The sequence below is a fragment of the Ovis canadensis genome, chromosome 1, assembly GCF_042477335.2.
Source record: "Ovis canadensis isolate MfBH-ARS-UI-01 breed Bighorn chromosome 1, ARS-UI_OviCan_v2, whole genome shotgun sequence".
NCBI lineage: Eukaryota > Metazoa > Chordata > Mammalia > Artiodactyla > Bovidae > Ovis > Ovis canadensis.
In genome coordinates this window covers 5,474,463-5,494,965 of record NC_091245.1, presented here as the reverse complement: position 1 = coordinate 5,494,965, position 20,503 = coordinate 5,474,463, and the positions used below count along the sequence as shown (strand labels likewise).

At 49.3% G+C, this 20,503-nt stretch overlaps 1 protein-coding gene across 5 annotated transcripts in view; it reads right to left on the bottom strand.

Moving 5' to 3' along the window:
- IQCA1 (IQ motif containing with AAA domain 1) overlaps positions 1-20,503 on the bottom strand; it is a 184,209-nt gene that overhangs the window by 74,090 nt on the left and 89,616 nt on the right. For 3 of the 5 annotated variants that reach the window (XR_011255947.1, XM_069584679.1, XM_069584693.1), the window contains 3 exons: positions 12,372-12,450; positions 3,165-3,271; positions 2,897-2,998 (listed from right to left, as the gene is read on the bottom strand). Coding sequence is in view for 4 of the 5 variants with exons in the window: in XM_069584679.1 (XP_069440780.1) it covers positions 2,897-2,998; positions 3,165-3,271; positions 12,372-12,450 (288 nt within the window). In the remaining variant the exon portion in view is untranslated. The remainder of the gene's footprint in view (positions 1-2,896; positions 2,999-3,164; positions 3,272-12,371; positions 12,451-20,503) is intronic. The other 2 variants (XM_069584688.1, XM_069584699.1) reach the window with 1 other exon arrangement.

Sequence of the window (20,503 nt, the reverse complement as noted above, 5' to 3'; positions counted from 1 at the left end):
CTCTGGAGAAGGAAACGGATACCCACTCCAGTATTTTTGCCTGGAGAATCCCGTGGACAGAGGAGCCTGGTGGGCTATAGTCCACAGTGTCACAAAGAGTGGAACACGACTGAGCGACTAAGCATGCGTTGGGCTACCATGATGGAAGCTCAGAAGAGGTGCATGAAGGACATTCAGGTGTTAATCTGAAGAGTCAGAGGTAAGCTGTAAAACTGTAAACTGTAAATCAACACAAAAGGCTTCAGTATAGAGTCACTGCAAAGACACCACACATCCCCCTGGGCTGGCAAACAATCACTAACGCAGTTGAGAGTGTGACAAACTCAGGGAGTGTATGAGCCCCAGGGAGGGCTGATGGACCGCGGGAACTTGAGAAAGCCCACACCCCGCCAGCTCCCCTGCCTGGAGTATCCTGGCCCCAGAGGCACAGCTGGCTCCGGACCCACAGGAAGCACGTTCACCACATTTCTGATGCCAGTTGCGTGGGGGTTTCCTCCATCAAGAAACCTTCTGCAACACCAGCTGGGGCTCTTACGATCTAACTCAGTTCTGGCAGTGTCGACCTGGAGATACAGAGTCTGATCCCATAGGTGAGGGGTGATATTCCACAAAACCGCCCCCACTCCACTCCAAATGACAATCACAAGTCTAGATTGTCACCTGTGCTTCTGATCAACCGGCTGTAAATCTACATTTCCCACGACCCCCTCCTTGGGTTTGATGAATTTGCTAGAGTGGCTCACAGAACTCACAGAAACACAACTATCAGGTCATCAAAGGACACGATAAAGGACACAGAAGAACAACCAGATGAAGAGGTGTGTACGGCAAGGTCTGGGAGGGTCCTGGGCATAGGAGCTTCTCTATGAAGTTGGGGTGTGGTGCCCTTCCAGAAAAAGCAAGAGGATCCCAGAAAAAACATCTACTTCTGCTTCATTGATGATGCCAAAGCCTTTGACTGTGTGGATCACAACAAACTGTGAAAAATTCTTAAGGAGATGGGAATGCCAGGCCACCGTACCTACCTCCTGAGAAACCCGTATGCAGGTCAAGAAGCAACAGTTAGAACCGGACATGGAACAATGGACTGATTCCAAATTGGGAAAGGCTGTATATTGTTATATAAATATGTCAAGGCTGTATATTGTTACCCTGCTTATTTAACTTCTGTGTAGAGTACATCATGTGAAATGCCGGGCTGGATGAGGAACAAGCTGGAATCAAGATTTCTGGGAGAAATATCAATAACCTCAGATACGCAGATGACACCACCATTATGGCAGAAAGCGAAGAAGAACTAAAGAGCCTTTTGATGAAGGTGAAATAGAAGAGTGAAAAAGCTGGCTTAAAACTCAGTGTTCAAAAAAAACAGATCATGGCTATCCAGTCCCATCATTTCATGGCAAATGGATGGGGAAACAATGGAAACAGTGTCAGACTTTATATTCTTGGGTTCCAAAATCACTGCGGATGGTGACTGTAGCCATGAAATTAAAAGACGCTTGCTCCTTGGAAGGAAAGTTATGACCAACCGAGAGTGTATTCAAAAGCAGAGACATCACTTTGCTGACAAGATCCTCCTAGTCAGAACTGTGTTTTTTTCCACTTGTCATGTATGGATGTTAGAGTTGGACCATAAAGAAGGCTGAACATTGAAGAATTGATGCTTTTGAACTGTGGTGTTGGAGAAGACTCTTAAAAGAGTCCCTTGGACTGCAAGGAGATCAAACCAGTCAATCTCAAAGGAAATCAATCCTGAATTTTAATTGGAAGGACTGATGCTGTAGATGAAATTCTAATACTCTGGCCACCTGATGCGAAGAGCTGACTCATTTGAAAAGACCCTGATGGTGGGAAAGATTGAAGGTGGGAGGAGAAGGCGGTGACTGAGGATGAGATGCTTGGATGGCATCACTGACATGATGGACATGAGTTTGCGCAAACTCCGGGAGATGGTGATGGACAGGGAAGCCTGCTGTGCTGCAGTCCAAGGGGTCGCAAAGAGTCGGACACAACTGAGAGAGTGAACAACAGCAAGCCTTCCAGCATGTGGTTGTGTTCACTCACTCGGAAACTCTCCAAAGCCCGTGATTACTGGAGTTTTACAGAAACGCCCTCACACGGGCACGATCAAGTATTGACTCCATGTCCAGCTCCTCTGCCCTCTCTGGGGAACGGGGTGGATGGAACTGTGATTTCCAGGCTTCGGATCGCAGCGTGGTCTTTCCAGTGGGAACAAGCCCCAACCTGGGAGCCACCCAGAAACCCACCTAGAATTGCTTCATTGTAACGAAAGAGGCTTCCAGTGCACTTACCACTTAGGAATTTACAAGGGTTGCAGGAGCTCCACGCCAGCAAGTAGGGGCAGAGACCAACAGGAGCATTTTCTATTATCTCACAGGACCCAGCACATAACATTGAATATTGGGATCTGACTGGCCTCTAAACCACTGGTAGATGGATGAGTGGAGACTTAAAATTCATTTCATCAGATTCCCTGACTCTCCAAGAACCTGCTCTTTGCCACTGGCCTCCTCCCCCACAGATCTTCTACAGGGAGGTGGGCATTTGAGGCACATGTCCTAGCTCCTTGGAGAGATCTCATCCCGCCTGTGGGCTTGGGTACCACGGATCTGCAGTGAGGAGGGCAGAGAGGTCACTCCCAGACTGGATTTATCCCATTTATGATCCCACAGCCCTGAGGGCTATGCATTTGGTGGACCGATGCACAGTGGACCAAGGGAAGCTCTCCACAGGCAGGCACGTTTCCTGGAAAGCAGCCCAGGGCAGCCAGGGTCTGCCTGCGGCACACCTGGACCGACCCTGGCCTCTGGGGCCGGGCTCCTGGTCACCGTTCAGCTCTACCCTCCGTCTCCCGAGCGTAAGCGTCACTCACCTTTTTACCTCCTTTCTTCTTTCCTTGTCTGGCCGGCAGTTCCTTCTCTCTGCTCACAGCTAGTTTCAAGTTTTTTAGTTCCTGTCTCATCAGCTCATCCACCTAGGTCAATACAAAAGATACTCTGTTTTAGGTGAATTTGCCTGCTTTGTGTTTTCTTTGCGAACTTAGAAACAGCTTAAATTCTGGGTAGGTCGCTAACAGGGCGTGATAAAGAAGCGCTGCAGTGGAAGACTTGACTAGGCCTCCAGCATTAAGGCCATTTTACCTGCACTCTGATCTCTGACTCCAGTTCCTTCCGCTTGTCTTCCTTAATCAGTTCAGGGTCATAGTCCTGCGGGAAATTCCACGATTCGTCTTTATTCTTCCACAGGTCTGCACTCCAGAAGGACAAAGAAAAAGAAAACGATTTTTTTTTTTTTTCTACATGAAGACTAACAAAGGCAGTTTCGTGAAATGTAACACAAATTCAATCTTCTACCCTATGTCTTTCTTTTCCACTTTCCAAATGGAAGAACTGTGCCTATACAACATCTAAAAAATAAAGAAGAAAGTTGCTAATGTGAAAAGCTCCAATAATGAAGTATGAAACAAATGGTACTCTTCTGTACCATTATAGTCACGTATGGATGTGAGAGTTGGACCATAGAGAAGGCTGAGTGCCAAAGAACTGATACTTTCGAACTGTGGTGCTGGAGAAGGCTTTAGAAAATCCCTTGGACTGCATGGAGATCAAACCAGTCGATCCTAAAGGAAATCAGTCTTGAATATTCATTGGAAATGCTGAAGCTGAAGCTCCAATCCTTTGGCCACCTGATGTGAAGAGATGACTCATTGAAAAAGACCCTGAGAAAGACTGAAGGCAGGAGGAGAAGGAGATGACAGAGGATGAGATGGTGGGATGGCATCGCCGACTCAATGGACACGAATCTAAGCAAACTCCAGGAGACAGTGAAGGACAAGGGAGCCTGGTATGCTGCAGTCCATGGGGTCACAAAGAACGGACATGACTTAGCGATTGAACAACAACAACAGTAATTATGGGGTTATGCAGTTATAGGTGACTGTTTCTGTAATACGTTTTCCATTCGTTCTATTATTCAAATAATTCAATGAAATGGGAGAGATTTTGTTGCTAGTCCAGCTTACCCATGATTTCCCTTGGCCCCTATTAAAAGCCAACACTAAACACACAAGTACCCATTACTCATCACGAATTCAAAAGCTGTGTTTTTGCATTACTTTTGGGATGTTTTTGAAATCATATATATTTTACATGTCCCTTTGGCCTTACCCTGGCAGTTAGGAGGATGGTTAGAGGAAATAAGGGTAATTTTGTATCACTGGAATAAATGGAAATAAAGCTCTTTTCTCAGAAGGGGAATTCCGAATGTTCACAGAGGGGCAGACCCCTGGATCCTGGCCGTGGGATTGGAGGATCTCCCAGGGGAAAAAGACTCGCCAGTTGGGGAAGGGATCTCTTCCTTGAATTTGTGTTCAGACTGTGATGAAAATCTGCTGGAACCAAACCTGCAACCACCACGTAGCTGGGCCACTTCGCTGGGAGCTGGTCCCTGGGGGCACTGACGCTGCTCAACTCAGGAGGGCAGTCGAGGACTGCGGGGCAGCCCACCTCCATCTGACAATGGCTATGACTAAGAAAGGGGGCCCGTGCGGGGTCTGGACAGCAGGTGGTGAGGGACAGGGTGTAAGCTTGGCAAGCATGGTCTCCCCTACGAACACTGATCCTGAGGTCAGACAGGAGTGTGTCCCCTGACACAGCTGACCAAGTAGGGAGGGGCTGGCACTTACACTCAACACCCAGAGGACAGTCGTGGCCACAGACAGAAATGCATGTCTGGGTGCACAGGGAGCCAAGCGGTCAACCTTGTAGGCAGAGGGCAGAGAAGATTCTTAAGAGAGTCAAGTGGGCACACAGATGAGAAAGGAGGGTGGACTCTCTGGGTAAATCACAGAGGCCAGGGGTGGAGCAGAAGCAGTGAGACAGGAAAGGAGAAGGGATGAGACATGGTGGGAACTGCAGATCCCGGGCGACAGAGCAACAGGGCCACGAGAGGCAGACACACAAGAATGGACAGCCAGGCAGGGAATGGCCCCAAGCTCCGGCCGGGGGGAACCCATCAGGGAGATCCCGCGTCCTACCACTTACCAGCTGCTGGTCCTACATCGTCCTTTGCTTATTAGCAATCTCCACCCCAAAGGGGCAAGGGGCCAGGAGGGACAGTGGCTGTGCTAAGAACACTTAAAAACACTTGTTTTTAGCAAGTGGAAGAGAGGACACAGGACCACGGGGCATGTCCTCTTACAGGGGTCAGAGTCAGGACCACACAGGATACAAATGGAGGGAGACGGGGAGCCCCGATTTTCCAAAAGTGTGGGTCGGTTGCACAAGCCCTGCGGGGACACCCTGACGCTGCTCCCAGAGGCTGGCAGGGAGGTTTCTGGAAGCCGAAGAGGATCATCGCAAACTACTGACCTCACACAGGTCTGGTGGGCCGGCTCACTTCCTGGACAGCTGGCTGGGCAGAGGGGTTGGCCTGTCTGGATTACAGGCCTGGCGAGGGCTCTCAGGCTTAGCAGTCTCCCCTCAGCTAATTCGAGGGCAGTGTGGCTTGCACAGGGCTCCACCAATCCTTGGCTGATCATAGGAAGATAGGAAGGAGACATCTACCAGTGATGCAAAGTTTCAGTGGCAGGTTTTTGAAAAAGATGTTGAATGTGCCCAGATCTTTTCTAGGGTGACTACTGTGAATTTATAAGAAAAAGTGGTGAAATTTTCATAAAATTGATGCACCCATGGGTTCTTCCCCGGCAGGGTGGCCAGGTGAGAGGTGGCCCAGCCACCGCTGAGGCTCAGACAATGGGATGTGATCATGGGGCTGGAGGGGCTTGGGGGTGTGCCTCCCGGATGCCAGTCAGAGGTGAGGGTCAAAGGTCAAGGGGAAGGAACCTCCCTGGTGGTCCAGTGGCTAAGACTCTGCACTCCCAGTGCAGGGGGCCCAGGCTCCATCCCTGGCCAGGCAACTAGGTCTCATATGCTGCAGCTAAGAGTCTGAATGCCACAATAGAAAGAACCACACGCTGCAAGGAAGATCAAAGATCCTGTGTGTTGCAACTAAGACTCAGCCAAATAATTTTTTTTTTTTTTAAAGTTCAATCAGGGCTTCCCTCATAGCTCAGTTGGTAAAGAATCTGCCTGCAATGCAGAAGACCCCAGTTCAATTCCTGGGTCAGGAAGATCCACTGGAGATGGGATAGGCTACCCACTCCAGTATTCTTGGGCTTCCCCGGTGGCTCAGCTGGTAAAAAATAAGCCTGCAGTGCGGGTGATCCGGGTTCAATCCCTGGGTTGGGAAGATCCCCTGGAGAAGGGAAAGGCTACCCACTCCAGTATTCTGGCCTGGAGAACTCCATGGACTGTCTAGTCCATGGGGTGGCAAAGAGTCGGACACGACTGAGTGACTTCCACTTCAAGCAGAATCACCACCCCAATGGGGGAGGTAGCCAGCCTGGGACTGCTGGGTCCCAAGGGGCAGGAGACCCAAACAAGACAGATGGGGACCAGGTTCGGCAGGGATGGGCACACAGGAAATGGCTGGAAAGCTGGCTCTGAAGAGTCATCATTTTGAATAGTCATTCCCATGGAAAGTGTTAGCAAGAGACAGCTATCCTGCTCATCAGTGTCAGGGCAAGAACTCATTAACTACATGGTCTATACCATTCCTTTGATGTGAAAAAATATCTTAAGTCATAAATATCTGAGAGTTTATTCTTTGGCCTGGACCCCCTGGAAGGGGGATTTTGCAGTGAGCTTGTCAGGTGTGCGTACATGAAGGGCAGTTAACTCATGGAACTGAAGGCAACTGCTCCTTCTCTGTGCATTTTCTGAAATCTACATAAGCTTACAGTGAGGGAAAACTCTGAAATGTAGGAATAACATGGGTTTAAAATTCTTTTTTATGGGTTTAAAATGGTAACTTTTCCCCCTTGAAAATATAACTGTGCTAAAATGTTCTATTCGTCAACAACACTGGGATTTTTGTGCTGGCTCAGTGGCAGAGTCCACCTGCCAAGTTCAGTTCAGTTGCTCAATCGTGTCTGACTCTGCGATCCCGTGGATGCCAGGCTTCCTTGTCTATTACCAACTCCCGGAGCTTGCTCACACTCATGTCCATTGAGTCAGTATGCCATTCAACCATCTCAGCCTGCCAAGTAGGAAAGGTGGATTTGATCCCTGGGTCCAGAAGATCCCCTGGAGAAGGACATGGGAAACCATGCCAGTCCTCTTGCCTGGGAAATCCTATGAGCTGAGGAGCCTGGCGGGCTGCAGTTCATGGGGTCGCAGAGTCAGACATGACTTATCAACTAAACAACAACAACACTCAGCAATAACAACTCTCTTCTAACAGATGACGACTGAATCTTGGTTGATGATTAAATCTCTGCCAGCAAAACCCACCTGCTTCATTAAGATCTTTTAGAGCAAACCACTTTGTTATTCAAAGGAAGCTGCTTTGCTATTTCAGGGGATAGATAAGACAGGAAGTAATGCATTTAATAGTGAAAGGAACAGAGAATATTCAACAGAAAAGAAAGCAAGATACGATTATTTATGTGGAAGCAGTGGCACCTTGTGACATCCGCACTCGAGCTGTGCCTCTGATTTACAGATAAAGCACTTCCGAGCAGCCTTCGTGGGTTTTACTAGAGGTGACGTAAATGGACCTCGTTTTCCACTGAAATGTTGTTTTTCTCATGACACTTTTGCACAGGGCACGTCTTGACCCCTTCGAGGATTTCATGGACATTTATAAATGCAGGAAGCTATCCATGCTCTCAAAGGGAAACAACCGACCGCTCTTTCCTGTAGCAGAGAACGAGTTTTTAATCTGAGAGTGGGAGAAGCCAGGGCTGGGGCAGTTTTCATCTGCTCAGAAGTGGACCGAGGAGGGGGCATAATATCAGTGATTAAAATGCTAATGCTTCCTTTGAGAAGGAAAGCCTTTGAGTTTTAGGAAAAGAATTCTCAGATGAAGACACTGAATTTCTGTAAGTTACCAAAGACATGCCAGATAACTCATCAAATACCCCAACAGCCAGAGAGTAAAATCACGGTTCATGCCTCCTGCTCCCGAGCAGCTGGTAGTTTTCTCAGCCTTGATGGAATTACAGGGTAATCACACACAAGGCATGGGCTGTTTCAACAGCTTTGTTGTGTGGGTCTGTGGGCTTCCCATAGGAATGTTAGATGTCCCCCAAATTAATTTTTATCAAAATAACACAGTACCTTAAAGCCAGACAGTATTAAAACAATTATAATTTTAAAAAAACTCTGCCTTCCAGTTACACTGTCCAAGGGCATTTATTCCTACGTTCATTTGTTCATTTAAAATGCATTGGCTAGATTCAGAGTTATCCATAAATCTGATCTATTCATAAATTATGAAACTCATGCCCTGTCCCTGGTGGCTCAGACAGGAAAGAATCTGCCTGCAGTGCAGGAGACCTGGGTTTGATCCCTGGGTTGGGAAGACCCCCTGGAGAGGAAATGGCTACCCACTCCAGTATTCTTGCCTGGTAAATCCCACGGACAGAGGAACCTGGTGGGCTGCAGTCTATGGGGTCACAAAGAGTTGCATGTGACTGAGTGACCGACATACCTTCCCGGTTCTCATAGACCCATTGCCCTGCCGTGGGGAGATGGAAACACACCCCTGGAAGTCAGGCAGAGGTGAATACTGTGGCTCTGGGATGGGCACAGGTGAGGCGGGAGACTGTCATCCCACCTGGGTCTCAGGGGAGGCCTGGACAAGCATTCCAGGCAAAGGGAACAGAAGGCACGACAGCCTGGAGGTGTGAGTGTGCGCGGCTTGCGGGAGGAAGAGCACAGGGCCCGCGGGAGGAGGATGTGAAGGTCCAGCTTCACTGGGCCCTTCCGGCTGTCATCTAGAAGGATAACATCTAGGGAACACACTTTGTTGCTGCTGCTTCTTAAGTCCCAGCCTTTTCTTCCAATAATTTATTTTAAAGTTTTTATTGGCGTATAGTTGTTTTACAATGTTGTGTTAGTTTCTGCTGTACAACAAAGTGAATCAGCTGTGCCTCTTCACACACCCCCTCCTTTCTGGATTTCCTTCCCATTCAGGTCACCGCAGAGCACTGAGCAGAGTTCCCTGTGCTATGCAGTATGTTTTCAGTAGTTATCTATTTCATACACGCGGTATGTTCTCACCAGCCACCTATTCCATGCATATGGTGCATTCTCATAAGCCACCTATTCCATGCATATGGTGCATTCTCATAAGCCACCTATTCCATGCATATGGTGCATTCTTATAAGCCACCTATTCCATGCATATGGTGCATTCTCATAAGTCACCTATTTCATGCATATGGTGTGCTCTCGTGAGTTGTCTATTTTATACACTGTATCAGTAGTATAGATATGTGGACCCCAATCTGCTTCTTGACTCATCAAGTTTAGACACAAGCTCCTGACTCCCTGTGAAGGTAGGGGAGGATTTCACCCTCTCCCACTTTTCTCTCTTCATCCAAGCAGTTACAATCAGAGGTGAAGGAAGCCAGGCTTTCCAAGTCTTGGGCGTGTGCTGACTTAAAAAATAGTCCCAGCCTCAAAGTTGAGAGTTATGTTTTTACTCAGTGGGAATTTTTAGGACTTCAAGCCCGAGACAGCATCTCCAGTAGCCCTGAGAGAACTGCTCTGAGGAGTGGGGTGGGGAAGAGTCAGGTTACATAGAAGTCTTCCAACAAAGGGCAGGTAGTCTGAATGTTAAAAGCATTTTTGTGAATTAAAGAAAGCCAGATACCTCAAGTCAAGGACCTTAGCACTGTTCTGTGTGCAGGAAGACGCAAGAGTCTGGGCTCGCTGAGATCTTTCCTTCATATGCCTCTCAGCTCTCTGGGATCGGTGTTCTGTGTGTTTCACATCCTGAGTTCCTCCATGCTCACTGTAGGGAGTGGCTGCAGCCTGATGGCTGCCAGACCAAGCAGGTACTGTTCTCCTTCCTGAGTGCCCTTAGGGTTCAGAAAGTCACAACTGGAGGGCTGGAATCACTGATGGCTGTGACACCCGTGTTTACTGATGTGGCAGGAATACTCCATTTCTCAAGTGTAAGACACTACTGAGATGTACCCAGCACCCGAGACGTCTCTTCACACTGGCAGTCGCTCTCGGGACCCCCTGGAGGGTGGGCTCCACACGGTGAGGGAGTAACAGGAGAATGAAGGAGGGACAGGCAGGAAGCCCCAAGGACAGCCAGCAGGGCTCCAGGAGAGGGGGCTCTTTAGAAGAAAATGAGCTGACAGTCCAAAGGCCTGGAAAGTATCTCCAAGGCTGGTGATGCACAAGCAGAATACGAGACAAGAGATGGTGTGTGCAGACCAGTACATAATGTCCTGGGATGGAGGGCAGCTACTGTGTGGGGCCTAGCCCTGAGTTCCAGGGCACCCCAGCCGGGCCTGTGACTCTGCAGGGTGGACTACCACGATTCTTAGCTAGGTCCCTTGGAAGTGGGTGTGGCCAGACTAACCAGCCACCCATCTGGTGCCACGTCCCCACCCGCCCACCACCTCAGCCCCTGGCTGTGCAGTGAGCCTGCTGACGGCATGCACCTCCAGGCCAGCACTGCACCTGCACACTGGAGCCAGCCAGTGTTTGCTGAGTGAATGTGTGAGTGAGCGGACGCTTGACAGAAATCATAGAGTTGCCATGGGATCCTGAATCCTACTCCTGGGTATGTATCTGGATAAAACTGTAGTGTGAAAAGATACAGGCACCCCAGTGTTCACAGCAGCATTATTTCCAGTAGACAAGACATGGAAACAGCCTGAATGTCCACTGACAGATGAATGGATAAAGATGTGTCCCATATATACAACGGAATACTTCTCAGCCATAAGAAGAATGAAGTAACGCCATTTTCAGGTACATGGATGGATATTATCATGTTAGGTGAAGTAAGAAAGAAAGACAAACCCCATATGATACCACTCACGTGTGGAATCTAAAGTATGACACAGATGAACTAATCTTCAAGAGAAACAGATGCACAGATGTAAGGAACAGGCGTATGGTTGCCATGGGGGGGGGCGTGGGGGGGCGTGGGGGAGGGTTGGATTGGGAGTTTGGGATTAGCAGATCAAACTGTTATACACAGGATGGGTAAACAACAAGGTCCTGCAGTATCCAGCACAGGGAAAGACACTCAACATTCTGCAATAAACCATATTGGAAAAGAACAGGGAAGAGTGGATATTCTCAACACGAATGATGGCAGGTCTCCGACTGTATCTGCTGACCAGGCTGAGTGATGTTTATGTCTTCCTGGTTGTTGTAAAGAGAAGTGAGATGGGCGTGAAAACACGCTTTCCATGTCGTGGGCGCCTGATCAATGTTAATTTACCCTCCGACCTTCTCCCTCCCCCATTAAAGCTGTTGCCAAGTCCTTCCGAGGTCATCCTTTCCCGGTGCTTCTGCCTTAGCTCAGCGTCTCCGGCTGAGTGGGAACCTGGCCACTAGTGGTGAGCGAGAGAACTGCAGGAGGGACACGGACATTCTTATTTTACAGAACCAGACAGCCCATCAAACCTGCCACGACTCTGACAGAGTTGCTAAGGGTGAGGCTCAACAAACTGGGGGTGGAAACCATTCATCAATTAAAAACACATACTAAATAAATAACAGTCCCACTGCAGTCTGGCTAAGGCCAAAGAAAGAAGGAGCCACATGCGTGACTGAAGCGTGGAAATATTCTACTTCACACCCTTATGGCATTTCTCAGGAGTTTCCAAATAGCACTAATGACCAGGGTCACCCTGGCAGGTCATTCTGTTTTGGGATTTATCATGAGGGTGGAGTGGAACCAAAGGAATTGGACAACCATTCCAGTAAATTATAATGAGAACATCTCAAAGGCCAGTTCATACACTTGCCGAAAGAGCCAGATTACATTCTGAACGTGGGACAAAAGAATTAGGTGTCAGCGTGCAGGCACGTGTCCTAGGCTAATAGGATTACAACATTTTACTGTACATACGGCACTGATTTTCTTAATTTAAACAATCCAGGGAAAATCCTTCTTCCCTTTCATTCCAAGCAAGAGAATGTTCAGCCGACGTCTCTCAGGGGTTTAAAACAGAACAGAGGTCGAGACATATTCTCATCTTGCTCTTTTACCACCTATATGCTTTGAAGCCACTCAAAGCAATTTTAAGAGACGGACAGACAGACTTGGTAGTGAACTGCATGTTTGCAGCCTCTGGAGTTTGAGCAAACTCCGGGAGACAGCAACGGACGGGGAAGTTAGATGTGCTGCAGTCCACGGGGATGCAAAGAGTCAGACGCGGCTGAGTGAGTACGCAATGACAAAAGCTTTTCATGGCCGGGCGTCAACGTCTGCCCAACAAGGGCACCCCACCCGCCTGGTAAACTGACCTTTGTAGACGCTATTTCCTTCCTCCATCGTGTGAAGGAAAACGCTCGGTGACATTTTCCACATCTCATCTTCTTCCTGCTAGAGCGGAATAACACACCCGTTAACAACAGGCAGTCTACCTGCTGCAATCAGACACTGAGCGGCCCGCACATGCGTGGTCACACCCACTGGAGAAGCACACGTTCGCTCCTGGTTTGTGGGCTGAAGGTCCAGCCCCTCGTCCGCCCGCCTGGGCGGCTTCCCTGCTGACAGTCTGAGCGGGAGGCGCTGTGTCCACTGACTAGCACGGGGATGGGTGAGACTTAGCTCCACTGGTGGGCTCACAGGGCCTTCCTGACTCAGGCACCTCCCTGCACGCCCCCACGCCCAGAGCTGGGGCCTGTCCTCTGAGGTCTGGCTCCTTCCTTGCTCTGAGCTGTTGCCCATCTGAGTCTTGCCGCCTCCCTTTGCCATGTTCCTGTGACCCAACTTCGGGGCTGCTCCCCACCTGCGTTCTGCTCCGCTACCTGTCAGCTCGGGCTTTGTAGGAGCCCGGGACTGCTCCTTTCTTTGCTGGCCTGTCCCCTCCCCGGGCCAGGAAGCCAGTCCTGAGCCCCAGCCTGAGCTGGAGACCCTGCCTCTCTCCTAGAGGCTGGTCTTGTTGGCCTCCCTGCCCTGGACCTCTGCTGCACAGACAGCTCAGCCACCCAGAGCAGCCAGATGAGAGCTGCAGGGACCCTGAGCTCTGCAGGCAGAGGCCCTGCCCTGATCCCCAGCAGAAATACCCTCCGCCCTACACCGCCACAGCTGCTTTCAACTGTGAACAGCCAGATCTTGCAAAGCCCCATCTGACGTTTCTGGGCAATCATGTTTCTACTGTATGAAGAGTCAAGTGCCCGATGACCTGCTTCTTGTCCCCCTGGAAAGGACAAAGGAAGGATGCTTGTCAACATGATGTCCATGGGGAATTTTCCAAAGCACCTGAAGCTCTCTGTGTGGCTTAGGGAAGGAGCGGCAAGAAAGGGACATACATCTCTGGTGGGTCAGGGTAGAGGACATGCCCTCCTTTCTGGGACTCTGAAGCCACATGCCCTGGTGGTTGGGCAGTGCCCATCCTCATACCGGACCCCTCCCCACTCTCCTGCCCCGCCTCCACGTGGCTGTTGGGAGGATACAGGGAAGGAGAGCTCCCAGGAGTGATGAGAGCACCCAGGAAGGAGTCAGGCTTCTGGGAGGACCCTCATTTCTTGGGATGGGGTCCCAGAAGACCTGCTTGAACCACAGCTCACGAAATATGCCACCAGCCTTGCAGGGCATGGGAGAGAACCTGGACCCAGAAATGCTGGGGACTCCAAGCCTATGGAGCAACTGACATGCCTTCAGGACCCAGAGGAGGTCACAGCTCTCACCGGGGCAGGAGATCCACCCCTGCCCTGCACACCCGATCTTCTGAGAAGACTCAGCAGAGAAACAAGAACATGACAGTGCTGGATGAAGGCGTGTCCTTGGAGGAAAGAGATGATTCACGGACAGAGAGGCACCTAAAAAACTGACCAAAGAGCCCCTTGATGAAAGTGAAGGAGGAGAGTGCAAAAGCTGGCTTAGAGCTCAACATTCACAAAACTAAGATCATGGCATCCAGTCCCATCACTTTATGGAAAACAGATGGGGAAACGGTGGAAACAGTGGCTGACTTTATTTTTCTGGGCTCCAAAATCACTGCAGATGGTGACTGCAGCCATGAAATTAAAAGACGCTTACTCCTCGGAAGGAAAGTTATGACCAACCTAGACAGCATATTAAAAAGCAGAGACATTACTTTGTCAACAAATGTCCATCTAGTCAAGGCTATGGTTTTTCCAGTGGTCATGTATGGATGTGAATGTTGGACTATAAAGAAAGCTGAGCACTGAAGAATTGATGCTTTTGAACTGCGGTGTTGGAGAAAACTCTTGAGAATCCCTTGGACTGCAAGGAGATCCAACCAGCCCATTCTAAAGGAGATCAGTCCTGGGTGTTCATTGGAAGGACTGATGCTGAAGCTGAAACTCCAATAACTTTGGCCACTTGATGCAAAGAGGTGACTCATTGGAAAAGACCCTGATGCTGGGAAAGATTGAGGGCATGAGAAGGGGACGACAGAGGGTAAGATGGTTGGATGGCATCACTGACTCAATGGACATGGGTTTGGGTGGACTCTGGGAATTGGTGATGGACAGGGAGGCCTGGTGTGCTGCGGTTTGTGGGGTCGCAAAGAGTCGGACACGACTGAGCAACTGAACTGAACTGAACTAAGTCTTCTCAGAGATGTTACGTCCTCTCTCTCCAGGTGTCAGTAAGCATTCGTGAATCCTTAGTATCTTTAGAATCAATGTGTTACTGACCTGCGTGTTGCCCTTTCGGTTTGGGAGACTCAGATCGGTCTGTATTTGGGGAGGATGGGACAGGGGAGAAGGGGAGGGAGACAAGGACAGGGAGGGGGCGGGGGGGGTAGGGGGAAGAGGAGGAGGGGAAGGAGTGCTACTCCAGGGATGGGAGCACACAAGCACTTTTCACAGAGGGACCAGTCAGTCCATGGGGGTCTGAGCTGCGAGGCTGGGCTGCCTTTGGGTAGCTGGAAATCAGTAGGGCAGCGTGTATGGAACGGGGGCCAGCAGACAGACAGGAGGCTGGGAGACAGAGCAGGGATGGACCTTGCAAGGCCCATGAGCCACGATCTTCAGAGAGCATGACCTTGGTCTGGGAGCAGGGCGGTCACTGAGGGTCCCAGCAGAAGTCCGACGTTTCTGCATCTGCTTGTTGGGCTACGACTCTGGCTGGAGGGGGTGAGGGTTGCCCCCCCTTCTCTCCGACCAGGATTCACTTTCCCATCTTCTTCTGCGGGAAATCCCCCTTAGGCCCCAGGCCAATGCCCCCTCCCCTGTGAAGCTGTCCTGGATTCTCCCAGGTGGACAAGACCCTCTGCGGCTCAGTGGGATCTGCTTGTCCTTCCCGGTGCCTGCTTCCCCGTGTAGATGACCAATTATTTGTGCATCTGACTTTCCTGTTCTCTCGGGCTGTGGGGCCCCCGTGCAGGGGGATTCCCATCTTGCTGATGCTCATACCCTATAAAGAACCAGCACCAGGCCTGTTTCCTAAATAGGTGTTTCACACATGTAAATAAAAATGAGATTTATAGCTCTATTTGTACAGCTTTATTTCTATAATAAATATCAAGTTCTCAAGGGAAGCAGAACACTGCAGGACCGGTTTTGGGAAAACATCTGATCCCGATTGCACAGAATGACCGCGGTACTAGCAGTTCCCATGACGTTTCACACAGTGATGACGTAACTGGGCCACACAGGAAACACCTCTTAACCAGAATGAAAGCACAATGAACGCTCTGCCTTCCTTTTTAGAGATGGCTCTTTCTTTGGTCAATAGTTTACCAGATAGATCTTTGCCTCTGGCTGATGTTTTAAACACTTCCCATTTTGACAGTTATTAGGAGAGAGAAATGCCATGAGGAGGCTTTACCACTCCAACTGCAAAGTCGTTGCTTTTTTTCCCTGCATCTTTCACTGTGAAGGGGTCACACAAGTCCACTTGCATCGTCAGGGTGCTCACCTTGACCAATGTCCCTCTCTGATGGAAACTTCTCGACCACGACTCCCAGCTCAAGCCAAGTGACTGGGGAGTGTTCTCATCAGAGAGACCTGCCTCTCAGGGAGCAGCCTGACTCTGAGGCTGCTTATCCTTCCCGGCACCTGCCTCTCCGTGTAGATGACCAGCTATTTGTGTGCCTGACTTTCCTGCTCTCTCGGGCTGTGGGGCCCCCATGCAGGGGGATCCCATCTTGCTGATGCTCGCACCCTATAAAGAACCAGCACCAGACTGCTTCTGGCCAGCCACGCCGACTCCCTCTGCACTGGGGCAGGGACACACAGCTGGACCGGCCAGCTGGCAGCAAGGTGGGGACATGGGTCCCAGCCATCACACAGTCTTCTGCAGAGAAGGGGGGACAGAGGAGCTGGTCCCCACGGACCTGGGTCCTGCAACTCCCGGCTCCAGCCCGTGCCTGCCAGGAGTCTCCATCATGTGTCCCCCATGTGCCCGGCTCTGTCTTATCAGCGAACCTAAGTGGGCTGGTGTTGCCACCCACAGACCCAGTGAATCACAAGAAGAAACAGGATCTGAGATATGCCCAGCCTTTCCACTCATTCAGAAATCTTGTAAACATCACGGAGGATCTGCTCTGTGCAAATGCGCGCGAGGGACGTCCGGAGAGTGGGGGCCTGGCTCACCTCGGCTTCTCCCGCAAGCTGATGGCAGAATCATGTTGTATGTTTTGCAAAAATGCTTATTTATTGTGCCAAGAACACGATGGCAACAATGCGATAAAATTTTTAAAAATCGAAGAAAATAATCAGCTTCCTCACCATCACTTTTATCCAATGAACCCTTCATTTTCCTTTTCTGTACATATAGGAGATGTCTGTCTGTTAGAGCATAATCATAGTGATATAAAAGTCTTGCCAGCTGAGTAGGTGAAACAAAGATTTACTTTTAATTTCTATTCCTTTATTTGGCACCACTGAACTGTACTTTGTGTTTTGTTTGTTTTGATATTTTCAGCTTGTTTACCAACTTTATGACCTTATCTTGCCCACCTGTAAACATTTCCTGAGCACCTACTGTGTGGGGAAATTTCTAGGTGCTGGGACGACAAGGACCCTTCAGGCTCCACCTCTGGGGCCTGCCTCTGAGTTCTCCGGGGCTGGGACTCTCAGATTAGTTGCTGTTCAGTCACTCAGTCATGTCTGACTCTTTGCCACCCCATGACCTATAGCACACCAAGCTTCCTTGTCCTTCACTGTCTCCTGGAGTTCGCTCAAGGTCATGTGCATTGAGTTGGTGATGGCATTCAGTCGCTCCTCTGTTGTCCCCTTCTTCTCTTGCTCTCAATCTTTTCCAGCATCAGGGTCTTTTCCAATGAGTTGGCTCTTTGCATCAGATGGCCGAAGTATTGCAGCTTCAGCATCAGTCCTTCCAATGAATATTCAGGGTTGATTTCCTTTCAGATTGACTTATCTCCTTGCTGTCAAGGGACTTTCAAGAATCTATTCCAGCACCACAAATTAGAAAGCATCAATTCTTTGGTGCTCAGCCTTCTTTACGGTCTAACTCTCATATCCAGTGGGCTCCCCTGGTGTCTCAGATGGTAAAGAATCCACCTTCAGGGAGGGAGACCTGGGTTAAATCCTGGGCAGGAAGATCCCCTGTAGTAGTGAATGGCAACCCACTCCAGTATTCTTGCCTACAGAATTCCATGGACACAGGAGCCTGGCGGGCTACAGTCCATAGGGTCACAAGAGTTGGACATGACTGAGTGACTGACACACACACTCACATCCGTACATGACTATTGGAAAAATCATAGCTTTGACTATACACAGCTTTGTTGGCAAAGTGATGTCTCTGCTTTTTAATATGGTGTCTGGGTTTGTCACAGCTTTTCTTCCAAGGACTACGAGTCTTTCAACCTCAGATCGGTGGAAAGGGGTTAAATTCAAGTGGGGGCACATCTGTTAGGCTTTTTAGATGGGGGTATGCATCTAGGTATATATCTGTTAGCATGTAAGCCCATACATCAGCCTGATCACTTGTGGCTTTCAGATTATCTGATGGGCCCCTCAGGATCTGTGTCCTGGGGATGGGAGAGAGGCTACTCTGATGGGGAACAGGCTGATGACTTCTCACTGAACTCAGAGTGAAATTATGTTCCACTTTTAGATGCAAAAGGGAAAAATCAGCCCAGAAGTGGCCTGGGGGCACTATAGATAGACAATAGCTTTTCAAGCTAATTGAATCGCATAGAGACAGGCCCAAGGATCTTCCCAGAAGAATTAACACTAAGCCAAGTCCATTTATGGCTGCAGGAAACATAGACAAGGCTCTTCAATATTTGTGTGATTGTGTGTTAGGATCAGGACAAAACCACTGAAGACAGTTCCAGGGACTTCCCTGCTGGTTGTGGTTAGGACTCCATGCTTCCAGTGCAAGGGATGTGGGTTCCATCCCTGGTGGGGGAACTAAGATCCCATGTGCTGTATAGTGCGGCCAAGGGAAAAAAAAAAAAAAAATATATATATATATATATATATATATATAAAGGAAAATAGTTCCAAATGGTTGAACATAAGGAACACTGGAAAATAACAAAGAGAAAACAAGAGCTGTAGGGATGAACTGCAGAGTGCTTTTCCCCTGTGTTTTCTCTTTCAAAGCCAACATGAGGTCCAGAGAGAGGCAAATGAAATTACGCTGATATTGAAAGCATATTTGCAAAGATTGCTATTGGTCTGCAGAAAATGCCCTTGAGGCACCAGCCTTCTCCTCTATCAAGGCGCCCCTCTGAGGGGATCCCCTTATCTGCAAGCCTGAATACCTCTGTGTGTTAGCTGCTCAGCTGTGTCCGACTCGTTGCAACTCCATGGACTGTAGCCAACCAGGCTCCTCTGTCCACTCGATCTGGGCAAGAAGACTGGAGTGGGCTGCCATTTCCTTTTCCAGGTCATCTTCTCCACCCAGGGATCAAACCCAGGTCTTCTGCATTGCAGGGAGATTATTTTTTTTTAATATTACCATCTGAGCCACCTGGGACGCCAGTTTAAAACCAAAGATCCCAAATAAGGACCAGTTTGTTTTCTCACTGTTGAATTTTGAGAATTCTTCATGCATTATAGATACAAATTCTTTGCCAGATAAATAATATGAAAATAATTTTCTCCTAGTCTATGGCCTATCTTTTCAGCCTCTTTACAGGGTCTTTACAGAACATAAAACTGCTATTAATATTTTGATGAGATCAGATTTATCTCTTTTATGAGTTGTGCTTTCGGCGTTAGGTCTCAGAAATCTTCAGCCCCAGATCCTGAAGATCTTTCCCCAAGGGTTTTATTTACAGGTTTTATTGTTTCATGTTAAAGTCCATGATACATCCTGAGTTAGTTTTTGTATCAGGTATGACGCTTAGGTAGATTCCCACTTTCTTGAGTATGGATGAAAGAATAATTTTTGGAAACCCGTCAGTCCCTAAAGAAGAAAACGCCTGGATCCATCTATTTCCTTCTGTCCATTAGTGGCATCTTCGTGTTGAGGATCCCCAGGTGGATCCAGAAAAGGAATAGAGAATTTCCATTAATTTGAAAGTGAATATGTTTGCAAAGTTTCTTGGTGAGCTGATCAAATGAATATAAGATTGCTAGTATGAGTTATTTTAATTTAAGGTACTCTTGTCTACAGTTACAGAGATCCACCACAGTGCCCCCAACTCCTTTCTTATGCTACGAAGCCCAAAATAAATTGGAAATCCAAGCAGGGACACTGAAACCTACAAGTTCACGCTCCAAAACTTCTTCCAGTTGTCTCCACATTCAACCATCTCAAAGACACCACAGGGACATTCACTCATCCTCAGATTCTTGGTTGATGGAGTGCCTACGGGAGCTCTACCCCGTTGCTCTGGGGTCAAGAGGAGAGGCCCTGTGGGAGGGTCACAGTCCTGCAGCTAGAGGTGGCCCCAGGAAGGAGATGCTGTCAGGGAAGGGTGGGCGGGGGTCTCTGAGCCGGATGGGTGGGCTGCTGTACTCCTGACTGTAAAAGCCCAGCTCTTTCCACCACCAGCAGTACCTGCCCTGTCCATCACATTCTCAGGGAAAAAGAAACCCACAAGGTCAACAAACCCACTTGTTTCTCTTTCAACTTCATGAATAACGTTTGATTTTAAATGCATCGTGTCCTGTGAGGCTGGATGCAAACTTCAGACTCGGACCATGGCTCCCCCTCTCTGAGTCCAGCTCCCCACCCCTCTTTCTCAGTCCGGCGCCTCCCCTCTTTCCGGCTCCCCCTCTGAGTTGGCTCCCTCTCTCTGAGTCTGGCTCCCCCCTTCTCTCTCAGTCCGGCTCCCCCTCTCTGAGTCCGGCTCCCCCTCTCTGAGTCCGGTTCCCCCTCCTCAGTCCGCCTCCCCCTCTCTTTCTGGCCCCCCCTCTCAGTCCAGCTCCCCCTCTGACTCTGGCTCCCCCTCTCTGAGTCCGGCTCCCCCCACTCTTTCTGGCTCCCCCTCTCAGTCCGGCTCCCCTCTCTGAGTCTGCTCCCCCTCTCTCGGTAC